We start from the raw sequence: 22,061 nt of genomic DNA, 5'->3' as shown, positions 1-22,061 counted from the left end.
GTAAACTGAGGGGTGATGCATACTGGAGCTTTGTTTCCCACAGAGATGAGGTGGAGGCAAATCCTTCACAGCAGCTGCCAGACTCACGTATACAAAGAAGCTCTCCTCGTATATTTTCATCTAGCTGTATTCAAATAGAAAAACATCATGTTAATCTGTATCCACAGTCGCTGCACCTGTTCCTCCTCAAAAGCAAACAGAAGACTTGTAAAACAAAATATCATTAGTAGGACAGGAAGGTCGGACATATCAACGGGGAGGAAGTGCTCCATATCTTGTTATCCCTGCTTTCCTGCTGGTTTACGCAGCTCCAACAGGACGAACAGAGAATAGCATCCTTCCTAGGAAAAGTGATTCAGTTTTCCTATGTTCCCCCAACAAACAGAGTGACCTCATGCGTGACTTCAGTTTGGATGAAGATAAAAATAGTGGTTATGACTTCACAGATTAGATGAGGAGAGTAGCTTTTACTCTGATAAAAGGGAGGGAGTTTTGGTTCATGGCAACGTTGACATGTAAGAGGTGAGTCAGATAGAGGAATTGTTTCCATTAGGGGTCCCCTATCTACGTGTGTGAGTGTGTGTGTGTGTGTGTGTGAAGAGGGGGAGGGCCTTGCTGGGCTCCTCGTAGAAGCAGGGAATGAGCTGTGGGAGGTATTCCTGGAATGTGGAAATAGCGGCTGGATTACATACTCTGCTAATACACCCACCATCACCACACTGTGTCTGAACTATGAACACACCCACAGAGAGGCACACCGAAAGCGCTGTGTGCGTGTGCAGCAATTCCACCTGCACCTCCACGCATGATTTAAATATCAAATTCGCCTTCAACTTACGAGGTACAGAGTGAGTCACGTGTGACTCACTCAGATCTTTTCTGCGTCCTTGTTGTAGACATTATGTGACTGATAACAGACGTGACAGTCAGGTACTTTTTCAGACATTTTCAGCTCAGTTAGTGAAAAAACTTCTGTGGACGCACAAAGGCTTTATTCCATTTAGATGAGTTTGATCCAGGGCTCTGGTATTGTACCTGCTCACCCACTGACATGACTCACTGGTGCAGGTGACACAATGGAGCCGCCGCTAATGTTACCGGTCACACCTGTGATTCCTTCCTTTGGACAAGTTGAGATGTCTTCAGTGAAAACACCCTGGTTTGTTATGTCTCACCAAGTTTAAAACAACAATGTGAGCTACCTTTTCTGTTCCTGAAGAGCTGACACATTGGAGACTGAGGTTTTTATTTTATTGGCCAACAAAGTTCTGTTGTTTGAAAGGTATTTGGTAAATACCCTGTGTGCACAGATGCAAATACTTGGTTGGCAAAAATCGCATTCATCTCAGTCTTTGACAATTTGTCCAGTGAAAACTGAGGTGAGCTTAAATGCTTTTGTGTGCAAAAATAGGACGTGTTTGTGGCGCTGTCTTTGTTCTCTTACCTGGATTTAAAACATCATTCATTATCACCTGTAGCTGCAGAAAACTACTGTGAATATACGTAGCAATTCAGAGGCCTGGAATCAGATTACGTACTTAGCTCTTCTGCAGATATCATCAACGTAATTGTCATTACAGTGTCAGTAGACACAGAGCTAGGCGAGGGTTCCATCCATCAGTCCATGTTGCTCTCTACAAATTAACCAGAGTATCACAGCAGGTCTTCACAGAGCTTTATGAACTTATCACACACATTGGTATCAACAGTACTATTTATTGCTGCACACTGCTCTATCTAACACATATGTGTGCACAGTATGTGCGTTTTCTGACCGTAGCCATATGTGCTCAGCCATGTGAAAGTCATGTCCAGCAACTCGTGGCCAACGGATCTGATAAAACTACACACGTGATAAAAACGCAAACACACATGCGCCGCACACTGAAGGACAGTTATGATGACAGTAATGGGGGTGTGAGTGTGTGAACTTAGTGTCTGTGTGTAGTTTCCACAACTCAAGGTCTCACAGTCTTTCAGGCCGTTACGTTTCAACATTTGAAAGTGTGTGTCACGGAGTAACAAAGCCACATTTAATGACCGTATAAGTTGTTACTCTTTGTTACTCTTTTGAAAGGTACAAAGGTTGCACACATGCCAATCTTTGCGAAAAGTTGACTGATCTCAATAAACCAATTTAGTCCGGCCTTGACAACCAACATGCTAACTTGTCCGTCAGTGGCCTTCATGGATAAGCATGGAGGAAATAAATGACATAACCTCCATTTTCCTCCATGTTTTTACCCTTTTTACCCAGTTAAAAAAAAAAGAAGAAAAAGTTCCTCTCTGCTGCCTGTGTAACAGGTATAACTTCCTATGAAAGATGCTTTATTAATTTACAAGCTGTCTGTCTGTTTATTGCTGAAACACAGAAGTAGAAGTGTCATCATGAAGCCCGTAAAAGGGAACATGAATGTTAAGTCTTCACAATCAATTTGGGTCATCAGCGTGGAGCTTCCTCAGCCTCCAAAAAGACTGAAAATGATCAGATTCATGTACAATGTAAAAAGCAGGCAGTTATCCACTTTTAGCAAGCATGGTGTGTCAGCGGGCATCTTTTTAGACGCCTGAGACTGCTGTCACATCTGTGTCTGTTTTGGGGACTTGAGGGGAGCAGCTGCACTCCCCATTGGACAGATGTTAACAGCTGGTTTTGAGTTGCTGCAGAAAACCAGGAGTTCCTAGAATTCAGGAAACCAAGTCCGACCCCCTCCCCCCACTTCTCTGTAAGACCTCCAACACAGACCTCACTGTCGAGGTTCTCTGTAAAACCACATTCACACATCCAAACACGTGCCAAGTTCCTCCCTCCTCCAAAACGGACACTGTACATACAACATAATTCTCAGTGCGCCAGCCAAGCCGTGTACTGAATAAATATAAGTATGAAGGGTAAAATAAGGTTATTTATGTCCTGCGGAGGAAAAGTTTCTGTATTCGTTTATTCATTTGACCATACTACGAAGTGAGTCGAGGGGGATGTTGACTGTATATATCATGTTATGTTGGAGGCACTGGGAAGGTGGGAATGAGGTCAAGTCAGGCCGAAGCAACATCTAAAAGTCCAGGAAGTGATAATACATTTAAGTTTCTAAACATTTCCTATCATGAAAAAGTTTTAAATTCAAAGACATTTTTGAGAAAAGAGAGATATATGTTTTAGATATTTTTAGTTCAAAAAGGTTGTCCTGCTACATGACAGCGGTATGATGTCAAGACCAACCTGTGTTTGTTTGAGACTTCCTCCCAGTGGTCAGACACAAGCATTACATCTCATAGACACAGACAATGACAGACATTTGAGCCGAAGAGTGGCCCAATATCTAAATCCCTGTCTGTTATAAGACTTTTGTTGCAACAATTCAAAATAGGACCCAAATGCAGACACACAGAGGCAGGCAGGTTGAAAACAACAAGTGAGCTTTAATGAGCTGATCTAGCTCTAGCTGCCCAGTGTGAAATCCAAACCCCAAAACCCAAAGACAGGCAAAGGAAAGTCCAAGGAAAAAAAAGACAAAAATGAGGACAACCCAGAAAAACCACAAGGAACATATCAGGGACACCAGGAACACATGAGGACTGAGGTCAGGGTGACAGGTGTGGGGGGAATCAGACTGAGGGGGAGAACAGGAACAAAAGAGGGAAACAACACTGGGAACACAGGTGAGCAGGAAGTAGAAACTACAGAAATGAACAAGATACAACTAACCAAAAAACTAAACCATTAAGTTGGGATATCCAAATTGAGCTGAAGTGCTTAAATACATCATACAAGTGCTGTTATGTTTATTAGTGATCAGTCTGCTGATTATTTCTTTGACTGTATTAAATGTCCACACAAAAAAAACAAGTAACAAATAGCTTGTTTTTGTGCAACTCTTGTGCAGTCTAATACTCAAATAATACAGTTTACTGTTACATAAGACAAATAAAAGAAGTAAATCCTCACATTCTTTTGCATTTTTGCTTGGAAAAAAGTGGCTCATACCCCTTTATCAATTATCAAAAAAAAGTTGCCGATTAGAGCTGCAGCAAAATGATTATTTTTAGTGCTGATTAATCCGTTCATTATTTTCTTGATTAATCATTTTAGTTGTTTGGTCTATAAAATGGCAAAAAAAATAAAAAATACTGACTCCCCTGTAAGACCTGTAAAAATGATGGAGTTACCCTCTGATCCTAGCAGCTCTAATAAAGATTACTTTAAAAAACAAATGACTACTTTATTCAAGCATTAAATCACACAACTGACAACATTCACTCTTACTGTGATTTATTGTTACGTTTTGAGTTCCAGCGACAATGACGACAATAACACAGACAAAGCCCAATAATTTAGTGGAGGAGATGTCGATGCTTTGGTTGTATGTAGTGATCTACCATCATGAAAAAAGTACAGTACTGAACTTGCGAGCTGTACACACGTGCATTGACGTTATACTCTAAAAATACTCTATACAGAATATCCAACACCGTACAGCCAAAAGGCGTTCACAAGCAGAGAGGAGCCGCTGTCCCTCTGGTCCTTTGTCTTGGAAATCAATAACATAAAAAGTGCAAAGAAGAAGAAGTACATCAAACATGTTGTGAAAACCTAAAATCAGCACACAACAACTGAGGGGGAAGCAATTAAAGTTACAGTACTCGTCGATAAATCACGACCTCATAATCCTAGAATCAACAGTTATAAGTGCTTATATTGGAAGTGTAACAGGACAGCAGCAGCATGGTGGAGTAAGTTGTTTTTGGACTGTACCATATATACAATATTTGGAAAATGACCTGAACTCAGCTTCATCAATCCTCAGTCAAATGTCTGTGGTGAGTTGCTGAAGAGCTTCTGGGAAATCTGGAGACACCCTGCAGCCAGAGCGGGCTGGATTTCTAAATGAAACAGCCAGTGTGATGTACACACACCTCAGTAATCACAGCGGCTCCAGTGTGGCTGACTGTAGTTACAACATCACTCCACAGTGAAACATGGGTGCAAAAATCAGGTTTGTTTACATGTTTGTCCAGAGGGAAGGTAAGGTGAGGTAAGGTGGTAGCTTCATGCTGGGTGAAAACACAGCTCCGTCTAAAAACATTTACTGTTTACATGCGACCTTGTTTATCTCACTTCACCAGCTCCTGCCAGTTCTAACTCCTTAGAGTGGCAGAGGAAGAGGTTCTGAATGTGAATTGTGCAATCTTTGATAAATATAGACCTTGTAGGAAATGAAATGTCTTGTTACATGTTCTTAACAACTACATTATTAGACATTACTACGTTACAGTATGTCAGAGTATACCTAATTAAACTTTATCATCCGTTCCGTTCCGTTTTCTTTTCCGCTTTTTCCGTGAGGGTCGCGGAGGTGTTTTATCCCCCCTTTTTCAGGGAGGGTTTCTGGGGCCAAATCCAGTTACTGTGGGCGAAAGCCAGGGTACACCCTGGTTGAGTTGCCAGCTCATTGCAGCCTTTATCATCCTTTATCATCCTAAAGGTGCAATTTGTAAGGGGTGGCCAGAATTAACTCCACAACTACAGCAGTCAACATAACCACTCACTGAAGGTCACAAGTCTTTGGCCCTGGCAACTTGTTGCCATTAGCAAGTAACTCAGTTAGCCAATGAGCTAAGCAGTGGTGTCAGCTGACAGGAGTCAGTAAATATGTTTACTTAATGGGTTAAGGAGGCAATTAAGCTCAACTTAGTTTGGTAAATGAGAGAAACTTTAATTCAGAAGGTGTACAGTTGTACTTTTCTGTCAGTAAGGAAAATAAGCTTAAAAATATTTTCTTGTCATTTTGTGATTTCTTTTTACTTACAAAACTAAGTAGTAAACTCACATTTACAGCTGAAACTAGGGGAGATATCTTGCACCACAAAGTGCTGTTATGAGAGCGACTAGGCTGGGGTTAGCTTATTATCATGCTAATTCACACTGACACTTTTGTTTCCTCATCCTGTTGATAATATTAGTTAGCTTTTGGATTTTTGTAACTAAAATTCTGACCATACTTACTTTACTGAAATGTTTCTGCAGGATATTTAATGAGCAGGCTGGAGAGGACTCTCAGTAAAATGTAAATAATGAAAATTTAATAGCACAATTAACTTGGTTGAAATCGTCAAAATATATTAGATATTCATTGAAGAGAGATTAAAAATCTCTTCAAATGGCAAATAAATGTACTAAAAGGAAAAGAAAACTGAACTGCACAGTGTGTTAGTTGTGTTTGTAAACAGTCCACACTTGATTGTGTTTGTTCTTGTTTATCGCAGTGACCACTGCTGTTACATGTCACAACATACTCTTATGCTGATCATGCCTCATCCCTAACTGCCTAAGTTTTTCTCGGTCACTATTGTCATACACATCAGAACAAACAGATGACACATCTGTGTACAGACAACATTCTCAGTAAAACTGATCAAAATCCCTCCTGACATTGCAAATAAAGATAAAAAAAAAAGCTCCTCTGATCTGTCCGTAAGACTTTTTCAGCAGAGAAACAGAGAAGCTTTAAAGCAGTGACGTGCATACACCCGTTCATTTGTGTATTTTATGATATTAAGATAAGATAATCCTTTAATAGTCCCACAACGGGGACATTTGCAATATAAACTGTTTCCATGTAATTTCCATGACTGGTAAAATAATAATAACACGGTATGTATCTGTTCCTGTGTTGACAGTATTCAACAACCTTTCTATTTCTGTCCTGTCACATTTGACTGAGGGTGGATGGAGCTGACAGACTTGTGTTGTCATTACTCTGTGTGCGGTGCTTTATGCTTCCCTCTCTCCTACATTACAGTACAGTTCAGGACTCCTCATCAGTGGCACTGGGGGAGCGCTCCTGGAAAAGAGACAAAAAGAAAACTAGAAAAGGTTGGCAAATCATCTGGGTGTTCACCTTGGTTTTGACCTCAGAATAAGAGCATTTATTAGTATTAATGCTGAACTTTCGAGGCTGTATTTCCTCTATCCCTCCAAACTCTGTTTTGAATCTGTATCCAACGACAAAGGTGAGCACAATTACCTCTTCCTGCTCATCCTCAGAGTCGTCATCACTAACGACAGGTTTGGCTCTGGTGCGTCCTGTTCGTCTGCTGCGTCCCTTCCCTCGATCTCCACCTTTATCCTTCCTTCCCAGACGAATCTTCACTTTCACTGAGCGAGCTGGAAACAATCAAACACACAAACCCACACATGACTATGGCATGTTTGGTGTCAGTAAGACTAAAACTAATCTAAAATATGAAACAGCATTAATGACAATGAGAGGTGAAACGTCTTCAAGATGAGAGACATCCAGTTGCCTAGGATACAGCACTTGGCATTACCATGGCCTGGATGACTGAGAACCTTCATCAACATTATGACTGAGTAGTTTTCCCCTCTGCCACTCTCCTCACACGGACATGCACATACTTTCAGACTCTGATCCTTCCTCCAGCTCGTCTTCCTCTTCCTCACTCTCCTCTCCCTCACTTTCCTCCTCCTTCTCGATCTTTTGCCTCAAACTGGTGAACACTGACTGGAGCACGATGGAGTCTTCATATATCTGCTCAAATCAGAGAAACAGGGTAGAAGACAAACTGTTTATAGTCAACAGTGTGTACACACGGGCAACACTGACAGAAGAATTAATAGTTCTTACACACATTATATTTAGTTAAAATGCATAATGCCTTGCAAGTTCCACCATCAGATGTTTGTCATTTAATTATGGTGCCACATCCTTCAGAGTGAGTATTAGTCGCCCTAGTTTTAATTTCTGCAATGGATAAATATGAGTCGGGATGTATACACACACCTCTAACCGGAAAGTATTCGGCAGAGAGAGGTGTTTGGCTTTACTGTGAGTGAAAACTGTGCACCGTGAGTCTCACCAGTGACCCCTCCAGGTTGAAGGTCTGAGCGTTTTGGAAGAGCAGCATGACGTCTCTCTCCAGGTCACCCAGACTGCGGTACCGATGACCTCGAATCCTCTCCTACAGAGAAGATACAGCTCATACATCACTTTTTAAACAAGATCAAGTGACATATCATATACATTTGTTAACTTATAAATTGATAAATAATCAACACAGCAATCTTACCCCAAAAATCGAATTCTCTGATCTCACCTTGATCTTCCTGAAGTCCACAGGCTTGCGGATCAGTTCGTAGTATTCAGGCAGCTCTTTTCGAGAAGGAAGCTGGATGAAGACCTCGCTCAGCTGACGCCCGCTGGCGCTGCGGTAAGTGACATCATCAGGATTAGACAAAACACTCTGACAGTGAATGAAGAGTCTTTGTGTTTTGGACTTTTGGTTGGACAAAAGCAATTTGAAGACGTCACTTTGGGCTCTGGGGAATCATGATGAGATCCCTGGTAGATTAATCGATAATGAATAACATGATATTGATATCTCATGTTGATTTATTTCTCTTACACACTCTCTGCTGATTTAAGTAGCACGACATTAAAAACTATGTAAAATGTGAAAATGAAACATCTGCTCAAATACAGTTTTCTTTATGTCACTCTCCAGTGTGTACTAGGATGAAGTAGTTTATATAGTAGTGTTGTGTATTTATAATTCTGTCATGGTTTGGATTTTTGGTTTAGCCATTTCCTGTTTTAATTTGTAGGTTCCTCCCTCATGTGTTTTGCTTTACACTTCCTGTCTTTGCAGTTGTTTGTGCTGTTTTCTGTGTTCATCTGTGTTTCACAGGTTAATTAGTGCCTCTGTATTTAAGCCTGTCGTTCTGCTTGTGTCGTCCTGGTTTGTTTATTTATTTGCAACTTCAGTTTCATTTAACTGATGCTCGCCTTTTGCTTTTCAAAGTGTCTGTCTCTGCATTTTGTGTTTGGGTTGTTCTTTTTTTTAAAAAAACATAACAATTTCGAATGTTGGATTCAATGATAAAGGTATCACAGTAGACAGTAGAACAAGGGGTGTTTTGGCATCTGTAAATAGTTTTAGGAAAAAAACACATCATTTCAGGCGATGCATATAAGCAGCTGTGGACACTTTGTCCAAGGACACGTTACATAACTTCTGTATGAACCTTCAGGTGAAACTAAAATGTGACGGTCACATTTCACAACAGAGATGTTGCAGAAATCATGAGGCAGGATGTGATACACTCAAGTAATACTGTAAAATACTGCAGTAGAACTCATTTGTCATTCCCAGCTGTGTTGCACACATGATCCTTGAGTGTTGAAATATTCAAATCTTTTCGGTCTGAAACACTCCTCATGTACTATTTACTCATTCTATGGTATATTTCTTGCTCCACCTTTAATATTAGCTTTTATGCACCACAAAACATGTCAACTGTCATGCCAAATGTATATGAATCAAAAAGAGCCAAAGCTCTTTGCTGCTACCTGTCTTTATACTTGATAACGGCATCCACAATCTTCCTCATCTTCTTCGTGAGGGCGGGGGGATTTGGGGAGAGCTTCTCAGCAGGTGGTCGTCCCCTCTTCCTCTGCCTCTTTCCATCTTCGTCTTTGTCCCCTCTCGATCGTCCCCCCGAGGAGGAGGAGGGGCCAGGAAGGTCCAGGTCGCGGTCCCGCTTCCTCTTCCGGGTTGTCTTTTTGTGACGTACCTCTTCCTCCACCTCTTCTAGCGTGCCCTCCTCAATCGCCTGCACAGGAAAAACACAGACAGTCAGATTACATTACATTTTTTTATTTTATATTTGCCTCTCAGCACTGTCCATTCCCCATGAGGCGAATCACCTTAAGCCACTGCTTCTCAGTCAGTGAATCGCTGTAGTCCACCTCCTTCCGCTGCCGAGAACCTCGTCCAAACATTTTCTCCTCCTCCTCCTCGCAGGTCAGCCGTTCAACCTCAGCATCGTCCTTCATAATCCACGTTGGCAGCTCATCCTCCTCCATCAGACGAGGCTTTCGGCGTGGGTTACGTGCCTCCTCGCGACGCCGGTCTAGATCCATGCGCTGATGGAGGGATAGGAAAAAAAAGGGCAAAATTACAGCTGTTGATGTGGATTTGTATGAGCTAAATCATTTTAAAATCACTGACCATGAACTGGTCAAACTCCTCCTCACTCCTCGCGATCATCTGGTTGACCGTCTCGTCATCTGGCACCTCGTCCTCCTCCTGAATACAGCATACACACATTGGCAAGCAGCGCTTAAGAAATCACACTCTTTAAAATTGCGTGTTGCTGGTGCTTGAACACACATTCATGCGTAGACACACTTCCTGTCCCCAGACCTCGTCTTGCTCCTCGTGTTCCAGTATGGCCTGCAGGAAGGCCCTGCGCTCGTGGCTTGAAGATTTCTGGTCGAACATGCCAGCCTGGATGACCTTCTGGTCCACGTTCAGTTTGTACTTGGCAGCAGCCAAGATTTTCTCCTCCACACTGTTGACAGTGCAGAGACGCAACACACGCACCTCGTTCTGTTGGCCGATACGGTGAGCTCTGTCCTGAGCTTGCAGGTCCTGGGAAAGAGAATTTGTGGCCGGGATCAAATGTTACTCTGAGAGAAAGGAGATGGTTGCCCAAGTCCACAAGCCGCAATAACATTGGTTGCACCTCACTTGTAAATGTGCATCTAATTTTTAGAACACCAACAAACTAAATACTGGCAATCAATCATAGTCTTGTCCTAAACTCTGGTTTCTGTGCTGTTGTGGTGGTCTCTCTTGTTACTTAAAACAAACATGCATCACACCTGATGGGGGTTCCAGTCAGAGTCAAAGATGACGACAGTGTCTGCAGACTGCAGGTTGAGGCCGAGGCCTCCAGCTCTTGTGCTCAGGAGGAAGATGAAGTACTCCGACTCTGGGTCATTGAATGTCTTCAGTAACATTCCTCTATCCTCAGCCTTCGTAGTGCCTGAGATGTATGATGGTAAGGATAAGAGAAAACAGCAGGTGAGGAAATAAAAGACAATACAAAACAAAGCAAGACAGGGAGATTTCAGGGAAATGGATGAATGAAATATGAAGGGCAAACTGTCTCACCATCAAGGCGCAGATACTTGAAGCTGCGATAGGCAAAGTAGTCCTCCATGATTGTCATGAGTGAGGTCATCTGACAGAAGAGCAGCACTTTGTGGTTTGTTGCTCTCAGCTTTGGTAGGATTCGATCCAACACCTCAAACTTTCCTGATGCCCGATACAAGTCGGGACTAAAGACAAGGCAGCGGGATCGGGTTACAATTTGTCTGTGTGTGATCTTGAACTAAATCAGACTTATTACTTACCCCTGGACTATCCCACCAGAGAATCCTAAATGTTCAGAGAAGGATTCCTGCAAAAACAATTAAAAAATGTATTCCATAATCAAGTCAAGCGCAATCAAAAAGTTCATCTTGTGGCTTTAATTTGAAGTCAATCATGTCTGTAAAGAGCAAAAAGGGAGAGATTTTCTACTTCGATCTGCATGTGCATCTTAGATTATACACATGATCAGTCACGCACAGGAAGAAACAAATGCTGGAGACAAAAGGTTGTTGTACCTCTATTTGCTGGAACATGTAAGGGTGGTTACAGATCTTCCTCAGCTGCATGATGGTGTTCATCAGCGTCTTTGTGCCTCCTTTACCCTGGTAAACACAATGTGCACAATGCCAGTAGTCACAGTTATATTCTTTCATTTCACATTTATTCATAAAGGCTCGTTCAAGGACATTCATCTAGACATCAGCTAAACAAATAAGTATTTATAAGCGAGGCATCTTGTTGTTCAAAACTGAGTTTAGATGCAGTCTTCAGTGCTTTATAAAGCATAAAGTGCTTTATGAATACCATTAAGTTTACTTCTGCTAGAGATCACAGTATACTGTATGTTTGACATCTCTCACCTAGGCCTGTTATTAAACTATCATGCTGTACAGCTACAGATGCCCACGTCTAAATTCCCACAGTTTTTGCCCTCACCTTCTTGTCTTTCTCTGATCCATCAGTGAGCAGGACACCCTTGGCCTGCATGTGCCTGTACAGCACCCTCTGAAGAGACGACATGTCACACTTGATCACGTATTCCACCTACCAGATGGAGAGGAGAGACAGGTTGATCTGATGAAAGAAGTGGACAACAACAGAGGAACACAGAAGGCTCCGAAACACCAGTTTGTCTGTTACCAGCTCCATTCTGGGTTTTTTGTGTTGGCATGTATCCTGAAAAAGGTGAAACCTGCCTTCTCTGGAAGCTGTGCCTCCACTTCCTTCTTTAATCTGCGTAACAGGAAGGGGCGAAGCACTTTGTGGAGACGACGGATAATCAAGATGGTTTCCTCTTCATTCAGATCCACCTGGAGAGTAAAAGAAGGAGACGTTTGACAAGAAAGACATTGTACCTTCTGACTGATGTCATCTCTCAAGGACTCTCAAGAAGAAGTCCTGCACACCTTTTCTCCTGTCATGGCGAAAGGAGCGTTGAACCACTGCTCGAAGGTGCTGCAGCTCTTGAAGATGGTGGGCAGGAGAAAGTTGAGCAGCGCCCAGAGCTCAGGTAGTTTGTTCTGCAGCGGCGTCCCTGTCAGCAGGACTCGCCGTGGGGCCAGGTAGTGTGTGTTCAGAACCTGGGTCAGCTTACAGTGGTGGTTCTTCATACGGTGGCCTTCGTCTACGATCATGTACTTCCAACGAATCTGAAGAGCAGAGAGAGTCTCACGGATCCAAACCAACCAGAAACAGGGAGAGCTCATGAGGAAGATCTCTTGCCCAGTTTGTCCTCATGACACAAGCTGGCTGGGTTCCAAGCCTTTGAGCTACCACATGGGGAAAAACTTGTCTGAAGTACAACACCCACCTTTCAGCACAGTCAGGAAGCCTATATGACTACATGAGTGCAAAGCAGCATGACAGCCATAGAGGGCAGTGGGAGACTCGGTATACAGGCAGTGTCAGCACCTAGGAGAAAGCACTGAGACGCAGCACAGGGGGGGGCGGTCAGATTGGCCACGGTCAAATACTTTGAGGGGACTTTGGGGATTTGGGGAGCGGGAGCTGACAAACAACAACACAGGGCAACAAATAAGCAGTGAAATCTTGTTGTGTGCATGTGTAGAGAGGGATGAGTTATACTATGCCTGCCTGGGTGTGTTTGTGCATTTCCTTCTGCTTGTGTTTTCTTGTACATCCCAACTCACCTTGGCCAGTACTTGTTTGTCCTTGATGATGTACTCATAAGTAGTGAGCAAAACATTAAACTTCCCACTGCGCAGTTGGGGAACAAAGGCTCTTCTGGCAGCTGGAGACCCCTGAAAGACATCGTTTGTTCACAAAACGTCACTTCCTGGAGAAAGATCGATGAGAGACGGCGTCTGACGATCCCCAGATCAACTACCTATTTCCAGGGAGTTACATTTTGTTGCTTTAATTCAGCATTTTATGATAAAAGCACGAATATAATGCACGCAATTTTAGAAACACACAGTAAATTCTCGCATTTAGTGTGCCAGATGTAAGAACATTTATTCTGAGTGGTGTGAGTGTGAAACCTCACCTTGTAGGACACTTTCACGACTGTCGGTGCCCACTTATCAAACTCATACACCCAGTTTGAAAGAGTTCTGTCAAGGACACACAGCTCAGTTATCATTCCAACAAATCAGTGGCGTTTGCAGTGTAAAATTAATAATGTTGCAGCACTGGCTCACGAGAGGGGTACAATGATGAGGTAGGGTCCGTTGAGCCGCTTGTGCTCCATGAGGTACGTGATGAGGGCGATAGTCTGGATGGTTTTTCCCAGACCCATCTCATCTGCTAGGATCCCATTCAGGTTATTGTTGTAGAGTGAAACCAGCCACTCCAGACCTTTAATCTGACAGACAAGGAAGTGATGAAGTCTGTTTAACACGACAAATCAACAATATCATGTCATTTATTTACTTGTGCTTGTTTACCTGATACTGTTTGAGCTGTCCATTTATCAACAAACTGGACTGTTTCTCCACCTTTTCTGTGACGGCATGAGCCACAGAGTAATAAGACTGGAGCCCTCGGGCGAACGCTGCACCGCTGTATTCATCATCTACATCCTGTTTAGCATTTCTGCAGATACACATTAGAGTTTTGTAACACCTTTTGACCACCTGCTTTAAAAATGTATTCAAATGTAATTCTCCACATGTGCGCTCACTCAATAATGTGTCTGACGTCCACCTCCGACACATCTTCGCTGTCAGGGTCTGTAATCTTCTTCTTTTCCTCCACCGGAGTGGCCGACGGCTGAGGCTCCTCCTCGTCCTCCTGCCAGACAGCTGGTCAGTGATTGGAGCAGTGAATATGAAACTGGCTTCAAACATCGTCTTTTAAAACCACCCACCTCCTCCTCTTCCTCCTCCTCGCTGTCTTCACTGTCTGAGCGGGGAGCCACCTCATAACTGGACAAAATACATGCATGCTTAAATTAAACGAACACATCTTGTGTCTGAACATTTCAACCATGATAGCTAGTCTTTGTGAGGCTGTGACAATCATAACATACCAGGATGGTTGGAACCTGGAAAGAGCAACTTTGAGAGCAAAACTGTGCAGCTGAGGATAAGGCTCTGTTTTAGCTAAAACCAAAGGTTTATCGTCTTTACAACACAACTTTCATCAGGCTGAGCTGTACTTCAGGGTTAACAGCCTTTAAGCTGTTGTAACATTTAGGAATTAACATACTAAGGTTTAGCAGTGTAATATTTACCACACTATCCTATCATACAGGTAGCACGGTCAATAACAGTTAGCCTGTTAGCTAATATTGGCAATTGAATATTTACTGCAATTGAATATTTGCTGACGAGCATTTAGCATGCTAGCTAATGTTTAGTGATTCAATATTTACCATAATAACGTATATTAACTAACGTGCAGTTAGCATTTTAGCTAATGTTAAGCAATGTAATGGTAATTACATACAGTCAGTACATTAACTAACATCTAACTAATAGCTTTTAGCTCGTTTCGCTAATGATTGGCATAATGACATTTATCACATTAACATACAGTTGGCATATTAACTAACTAACAAGCAGTTAGCGTGTTAGCTAATGTTAGGCATGCCAACAGGAGATATGCTTGTTAAGTAACTTTAAAAAGTAGAGGATGTTAACAGGCTGATAGTTTAAAGCTTAACGTAAATATTTTGATATTAACATTTCTGTGTGGATTCAGCATTTCAACATGCATAAATTTCACCGAGTCAGGCAGCATCAATTTATGCTAACCAAGGTTTAAACTTGTTGATGATGCTAAAAGAAAAGTCACCATGGACCATAGGCATATCCTCTCTGGGCCATGAAGTGTTATGGAGCTTCACCCACTGACTAGATTAAGCATTTCAGTCAACAGACCAACAGACTGACCGACATTACTGCACCTGCAGCCACACCACTTCTCCCTGAGGCTAAAAAGACCCCTCTTCTCCATGGGCACACACAAATCACACTTCCTCTCTCCAGTCAGTCTCACCCAGGGTTCATCTCCAGCCAGGTCTCCAGCTGTCCGGCTTTAGGAGCGTCCAACCCCGTCAGGATGTTCCCACTGTCTACATGGATGACCTTCACAGGCAGGTCACTCATCTGACTCGTCTCATCCAGAGGCTGCAAGAGAGGATGAGAGTTATCTGTTGCACTGGGTAGTTTGGACTCGGTTTAAATAGAGGCTAAATTAAATGAGACAAAGCTTCAAACAATATTCCAAAAGTGTCCATTCATTATGATGCAGTAGTGAAACCTGTGTGAGTATTATTTCTACACACTGTTGTATTTTCTCTTTCTGGTTTCTTTTTGTTTATCAAGCTGTTACCCATTATTGGAAGGTAACTTTTATATTTGATCACCTTTTGCATCAAACGGCATCACTTTGAGACCTGTATGTATACATAAAGTGATGTTTGATCAAGATGTTGTAACCGTGAACTTAAAAGCACTACAGGAGCAAATTACAGTGGCAGGTTTAGAGTTTACTTTTTGCCATGACAACACTAAACAGCTAATCGTGACCCCCCCGAAGCTTGTGTGAAACTTGATCTAATGTTTTAAAGGAGGTCTCCGTAGAGACGAGAGACAGCAACAAAACAAAGAATCGGGTTTGTATTTGAGAATGCAGCCTGTTTAAAGAGCAAGTAGACATTTTAATAAGCAGCATGAGGGCTGCAACTAATGATTACTTCCACTGTTGATTATATTGCCCATTAAGTGATTATTTGTTTGGTCTATAAAATGTCAGAAGCCAAAGATGATGACCTCAAATATCTTGTTTAGTCCACAACCCAAAGATATTCAGTTTACTGTCATACTGTCATTACCAAAATAGTTATCGATGAATGCAACAGTCTAAGTAATTCATTGATTAAACGGTGCAGCTCCAAACAGAATCAGTGACTTTGAGTATCTGCTTTAACTAATTCTTCCTTACTGGAATAGATAGACATTAATGTATACAACAACATTGCGCTTGATCTGCTCACCTCTCCATCAGGACCCATGGAAGGAGTCTGACCCTCCGCAGTCTCCATCTGCAAGTCAAGGAGAAGTTGACTAATCCCAACACAGGTCGCATATGACAATCGTATAGAAGTAATTAATGATCAGAAATCACAACCACAGCTGTTGTAGCTGACTGAATAAATCAGTGTTTGCTCTACCTTCTTCTTTTTCTTCTTCTTCTTCTTTTTTTCCTTGAGAGCCTGCGCCGCTTTGTGGGCTCTGACCAGCTCGGTGAGGTTGGCGACATACTCGTCCGTCTGCTGCAGCAGGTAGGCCAGACGTTTGTCCTTCTTCTGGTCAATCAGTTTACGATAGCCTTCCTCATCCTCAGCCTGGGAAGACCGACAGATATGCAGCATGTGAAGTGAAGTAAGATGTGCATACAGTCTTACAGTAATTTATCTGCATGCCTGTGTAACTGTATCTTCTTACCATAAGCCTCCTCATCCTCTCTTTCTCAATACGCTCATTCTCTTTCTTCTGCTCACGTTCAGTGTTGGCGTGGTAGGTGGCCACAGCTTTGGTCAGTTTCTGCATTTTGCCTGTGATGGAGCGGTGGTATTCTTTGAAGTCTTTGGCGTGCTGCAGGATGCTGTTCAGGTACTCCTACGATTAGAGTGCACGTTTGGGTGAGGGACAATTCAGACAAAACAAAAGAGAAAATGCCACTTTGAATCTTTTCACAGGTGACGTCACAACCATCCTCTACCTGATGTTTCTGCCTGCGTTTGCGCTCTTGCTCAATCTTCTGCTGTTTCTCCAGTTTCTCCGTGATGCGGGCCTCGCGCAGAGACTGGCGCTTGCTTCGCTTGTAGGCCTTGGCGTCGAGGGCGGTCTCTAGAGCTGTGTCACGACGCATACACACCACCACCTCCTGACGGAGCTGTAGACAAATATACAAACATGGACTCATCAACACCAGCACCACTGACCGCATGCAGAAATGTGATGTTGTGCAGGTTAAAGGTGAAAATGTGAAACTTGGTCATGAGGTGCGTCGCTTACCTGCCTCTGGAAGTTAAGCAGTCGGAGGGCTTTGAGCTCTATGGTCGCTTTGGTACGTAAATCACCAGCCAGAGAGCCCGGCAGGTTCTCCAGTTCAGCGATGCGATGAGTGATACGAGCCTGTAACCTGATGGAGCAAACAGCGCTCAGCTGCCGTTACTTATCTTCAGACCGAAGCTGCTACAGTCATTCTCGACTAAGTAAATGAGACGGAGGCCGTGGCATACCTGTACTCCCTCTCCTGCAGTATCTCCACTGGGTCGAGTCCACAGGGTTTCTGGATGGGGGTAATACGGTTCTGCTTGGCGTGGTAAGGCATCATGGGAGTAGGCTGTGCCGGCTGACCAGGGGACTGGGTCTGTGGAGGCATTACCGGGGAGGCAGCAGGAGGAACCGAAGGAGGAGCAGGAGAAGGCCGACCAGTCGGCTGAGGGGGGATCAGCTTTTGCGGTGCGTTGGAGGGCGCTGCTGCATTCACCATGGGGCCTGGAGGGAAGTAAGGGGAGGGAATGAATGGATAATATAATTCTGCTGCAATGAAGTGAATTTGATTGTTTTACAGCCTTTATTTAATTTACAAAAACTCCTTTGATGTCAACATTTTTGGTGTAAAACAGCTCAATATTCAATACATATATGTTATTTTCGTTTAATGTTTTGTGATTCCCCTATAGTTGTTTTTGGTTGTGTTCAACCGGCATTTTAAGAGGCATTTAGACCAAAGGACATTAAAACCTAAAATTGCCCACTGAACAGGAAGTTAAGCATTTTTATGTTTAAAGGTTACCTGTGGAATTTGTGACCACTGGCAGCACTATGGATCAGTGTTTTTAAACAATGGGTGTATGTGTATATGCAGATGCAGTGGTTTCATGCTGTTCCGTTGATCAGCCTTTGGTGGCTGATGCACCAACAAAGACAGGGAATAAGAAGACTTCTGGAAAGTCAACGAGGATATAAACAATAGAGGATTTGAAATATATGAAAGATCTGCTTTGAAAAAGCAACTAAATGTAACTAAATGAAACTAAATGTGCTCAACAGTTTTTTTTTGGGCCTCAGGAGACACAGTTTTTGTTTGTTTACATTAAAACTCATTGCGAAAATCTCACAATGAGTGTCTTTATAGGTGAAATAGATTGGGTCAGCAGTGGGAACCTAATACTTAAACCATAAACTCTTATCATTGTCATAAAAGAAAATCCTAAATTTAGACTTTTTCTAAAGGGCTAAAACTGACTTCATGTATTGTAATATAAACATACATTTTTAAGGCTATCATTTTCTTACCTGTATTAGTAACTACTTATATCTAATAACTCTCACTAAGCTGCTCTTCCTCTTATATCAGAGTTAGGTCTCTGCACTATAGTTAGACAGTGGCTGACAGGTTTCACAAGGTCTTACAGCGGCACCACACACCTTCAGGCCAGGACTTGGGTGGTCCGTTTGGATTTTGTCCCTGCATCCCAGCTGGAGTACCAGATGGGCCTGGAGGAGGCATGTTTGGACCCATCATTCCTAAAGAAATAAATAAGCACAAATTTCCCATGTTAAGTGGCACATTTAAAACGTGTGTTTTGAAATGTGAGGCGAGGTCTGTGGGATTGTTGCTGCTCACCACAGGATGAAAACAATGCAATGTAACACACAGGTTTAAAGATCGTAGGATATAGCTTGGTAATTCAGTCATTTCCTATCCATGCTCACCATGAGCTCGACTGTAGCCTGAGCCCATTGGCACAGGTCCTGGTCCTACTGGTCCACCCCCTGGTCCGCCTCCAGGTCCAGGAGCCAGGCTGGACATGGGCTGCGGCTGCTGCATACCAGGCATAGGCCTCTTCCCCTGAACAGCCATCTGGAGGTGGTCTGGCAGGGGCTGTCCTCTGGCCAGCATCTTATAAGCCATGATCTGGGCTCTGAGTTGGTGGAGCTGGTTCTGGTTGAAGGGAGTAGGGCCTGTCGGGCCTCCAGAATCAAGCCCGGATCCGAGGCTAGGGACAGTGGAGCCCAGACTGGGTCCAGGGCTGGGGCCTGGACCCGAGCTCCCTGGAGGGCCAGGCCGGTTATTGGGACCCAGAGTGTGTTGATCTCCACTGGGTCCATCTAAAGGTGTAGAGGCAGAGCCTGGGCCGCCAGAGGACGAGGAAGAAGAGGATGATGGGATAAGAGGCCCAGAGGGAGGACCGTTTGAAGGGACAGGACTGGAGTGGTCAGAGCCTCCTAATGGAGAGTGGTAACCTGGAAGAGACAGACAGGTAGATGATGGGGGGTGCTGGGTGAATGCAGCAGACACTGACTCACCTGGATGAGTAATATGACATTTGGGACACAAGTTTATTTGCTTTCACATGGGGCACAGTGACTTCCTGGAGCTTTGTTGTCACTCTGAGGGTGCCTGGCAACCAGAGGAGAGTCCAGGAAGGTACTGACCAAGAAATACTTCAAAAACTTAAAACCAGAAATGTAATTTGCAGTTTGAAGTTCATATTATGGTCACAAGATATAACATGTTAATCAGTAAGCTTCGGTGGTGCTGGAGGGTGAATGTTGTCAGCTTTGAAGGGAGCCAGGCTAACCGTAATCCTGTTTCCATGCTTTATGCCAAGCTAAGCTGTAGCTTCAAATTTACCATAAAAAACATGAGAGTGGTATCAATCCTCTCATCTAACTCTTGGCAACAGTGCAAATAAGCTGATTTCCCAAACTTCCTCTTGAACAAAAGCCTGCAGCACAGCCTGATGAGCAATGAGCTATTCCCGAACAAATCCCGCCAGACTGTTGTTTCATAATTTGCGTTAACTCTGAATCACAATGCTAAGCCTGTCTGTCTGATTGTATTGCTTCACTCTATGTATCACCTCCTCACCAGCCAGCTGCATGCAGAGTCCAAACTGTTAAGGCCTCCTTTGTTAAGGCTGACCTGAGCTGTGGCACTATATGATTTGCAGCCTCTGATATTAGAAGAAAGACCTTTCACACCTCGGTGACCACAGAGACACTCCTTAATGAGCCAACCATGCTGCATGACTACACCATCACAGTATGTGTCACAACTAAAAGCACACAACTTGTGTTACACAATGCAGGAGAGGATTGAATTGCTTAAGATACAGCTACGTGGCATGTCTACCTTGCGAGTGTTGGTCCAGGGGACTGGGTGGGGGGCCCATACCGCTGTGCCCGCCCTGTCTCATAGCCAGTCCCTTCATCTGGCTGAAGCGGCTCTCCTCACTCATGCTCTTCTCATGCAGGCTCTCCATGGGCTGTGGGAAAAATCAACTCTGTCATAATCAGTTTCTGTGGTAGAATTATTAGGTAGCTGCAGCTTGGGAAAAAAAGGATATTAAAGGGTCTCTAAGTGACGATTTGTATTCATTTACACATATACATCACTTTTTTATCAGCTGTATGTGAGCGGAGTGTAACATGAGGTGAAAAGTGAGACCTTCTCCGTCTCTCTCGGCTGCGTATATTAGCCTGTGGGCGATGTTTTTAAGTTGTTTAATGCTGCTGGACTGGATGTGACTTGATTAATGTTCCAGAGGGCTTCGTCTCAGTGTTCACACAGAGTAACAGCAGCTAATGTTAGTCCACTAACATAAACTAAGCAGAAGTTCCACAGAGCCCCTTCAAAAACATGACATGAAGACAGTACTGTCATATAAAAATGTAATAAGGTTGTAACCTAATGACAGTGACAACTTGAGCACATGTCACATGGTATTTATGTGTTCAGTGTCAGCGTATACATGTAGACATTGTGGGAGCTTTAGTGAACATTTCAAGTGGCTTAACTTTCCTATACACCAAATAAAATAACAAGCTTATGACTTGCAAACCAATTTAAAGCGAATTTTGCATTCAAACATGTGTCCACAGATGATGAGTTCTATGTTTTGTGGAGTTTACTTGCTCCAGCTGCATAGTACGCACTAAAGATCACCTCCTTTACTATGTGAGTATGATGTTTAAACTCTTTTATATGTACAAATGAGCCTAAAATTGAGAGATATGGATTTAAAAATAGCTGCTGGCACTCATTTGAGTCAATTCCTCAAGCACTGGAATTAATGGTTGCTGCGTTTCTCAGTGGGTAGATACTTACTTTGTGCAGAGGGTGCATGCTGTCCTGACCGTATCCAGATGGCCCTGGCTGGGAGTGCCCAGAGGAGGGAGGGCCGGGGCTGGGGCCCATCATACTGTGAGAGGAGCCCGGTGAGGGCCCGGGGCTGGGGCCCAGCATGGCCCCAGGGGAGGGACCTGGACCAGGTGAAGGACCTGGGCGAGGGGTGCCTCCCATGGGGGGATCTGGCGTCGACATCGCCCTGGATCTCCTGCTCCCACCTGAGCAGCAGGGACCTGATAGAAAGCAGAGAATTGACAGAGGGAGAGTGGTGAGTGAGTGACACAGAGGAGGAGATTATCTGTGCAGTGGAAGTGTGACAACTATGCAAAGGTTGATAATCTCAATCTGCGTTCATACAGTGGTTTGATTAGAGGAAACTTTTGAAAATATCTTGATATCTTGAAGCTGCACATGTGCCTTCACTTCTGATAAATGAAGTGGGTTCACAACCTTTGCAGGATATAGGTGAATTCTGTCCAACACCT

The 22,061-nt window shown here is 43.4% G+C and overlaps 1 protein-coding gene across 3 annotated transcripts; it reads right to left on the bottom strand.

Annotated features, from left to right (window-relative positions):
* Positions 1 to 6,056: 6,056 nt before the first annotated feature.
* On the bottom strand, positions 6,057 to 21,771 carry LOC119026111 (transcription activator BRG1). 3 transcript variants are annotated; one of them, XM_037110231.1, is made up of 33 exons: positions 21,556 to 21,771; positions 20,581 to 20,713; positions 19,158 to 19,688; positions 18,870 to 18,968; positions 17,675 to 17,933; positions 17,448 to 17,574; positions 17,152 to 17,325; positions 16,875 to 17,048; positions 16,601 to 16,774; positions 16,424 to 16,471; positions 15,424 to 15,554; positions 14,291 to 14,348; positions 14,105 to 14,214; positions 13,869 to 14,016; positions 13,623 to 13,786; positions 13,469 to 13,535; positions 13,113 to 13,223; positions 12,369 to 12,611; positions 12,159 to 12,272; positions 11,899 to 12,006; positions 11,478 to 11,564; positions 11,223 to 11,269; positions 10,981 to 11,147; positions 10,689 to 10,852; positions 10,195 to 10,455; positions 10,033 to 10,110; positions 9,729 to 9,947; positions 9,372 to 9,634; positions 8,119 to 8,227; positions 7,882 to 7,983; positions 7,421 to 7,553; positions 7,029 to 7,168; positions 6,057 to 6,845 (listed from the first exon to the last, which is right to left on the bottom strand). In XM_037110231.1, the coding sequence occupies exons 1-33, from the start codon at positions 21,769 to 21,771 to the stop codon at positions 6,810 to 6,812; spliced, it is 4,995 nt and encodes a 1,664-aa protein (XP_036966126.1). In that variant the 3' UTR covers positions 6,057 to 6,809. The 3 variants fall into 3 exon arrangements, with proteins under 3 accessions (XP_036966126.1, XP_036966135.1, XP_036966145.1); XM_037110240.1 differs by having other exon boundaries at positions 10,228 to 10,455; XM_037110250.1 differs by lacking the exons at positions 13,469 to 13,535; positions 13,623 to 13,786; positions 13,869 to 14,016; ... (11 more) ...; positions 20,581 to 20,713; positions 21,556 to 21,771 and adding an exon at positions 12,773 to 12,886 and having other exon boundaries at positions 13,113 to 13,131.
* Between the last annotated feature and the right edge of the window lie 290 nt (positions 21,772 to 22,061).

The sequence above is a fragment of the Acanthopagrus latus genome, chromosome 1, assembly GCF_904848185.1.
Source record: "Acanthopagrus latus isolate v.2019 chromosome 1, fAcaLat1.1, whole genome shotgun sequence".
NCBI classification, from domain to species: domain Eukaryota; kingdom Metazoa; phylum Chordata; class Actinopteri; order Spariformes; family Sparidae; genus Acanthopagrus; species Acanthopagrus latus.
This window is presented reverse-complemented; position numbering and strand designations above follow the sequence as displayed.

Bases quoted from the DNA above. Each gene is read 5' to 3' on its own strand.
- LOC119026111 (XM_037110231.1), bottom strand. From the start codon at position 21,771: ATGTCGACGCCAGATCCCCCCATGGGAGGCACCCCTCGCCCAGGTCCT. The intron at 12,007-12,158 runs GCAGGTTTCACC...TCCATCTGGTAG, and splicing joins AGGCACAGCTTCCAGAGAAG to GTGGAATACGTGATCAAGTG. The intron at 10,853-10,980 runs GTGAGACAGTTT...CATACATCTCAG, and splicing joins CAAGTATCTGCGCCTTGATG to GCACTACGAAGGCTGAGGAT.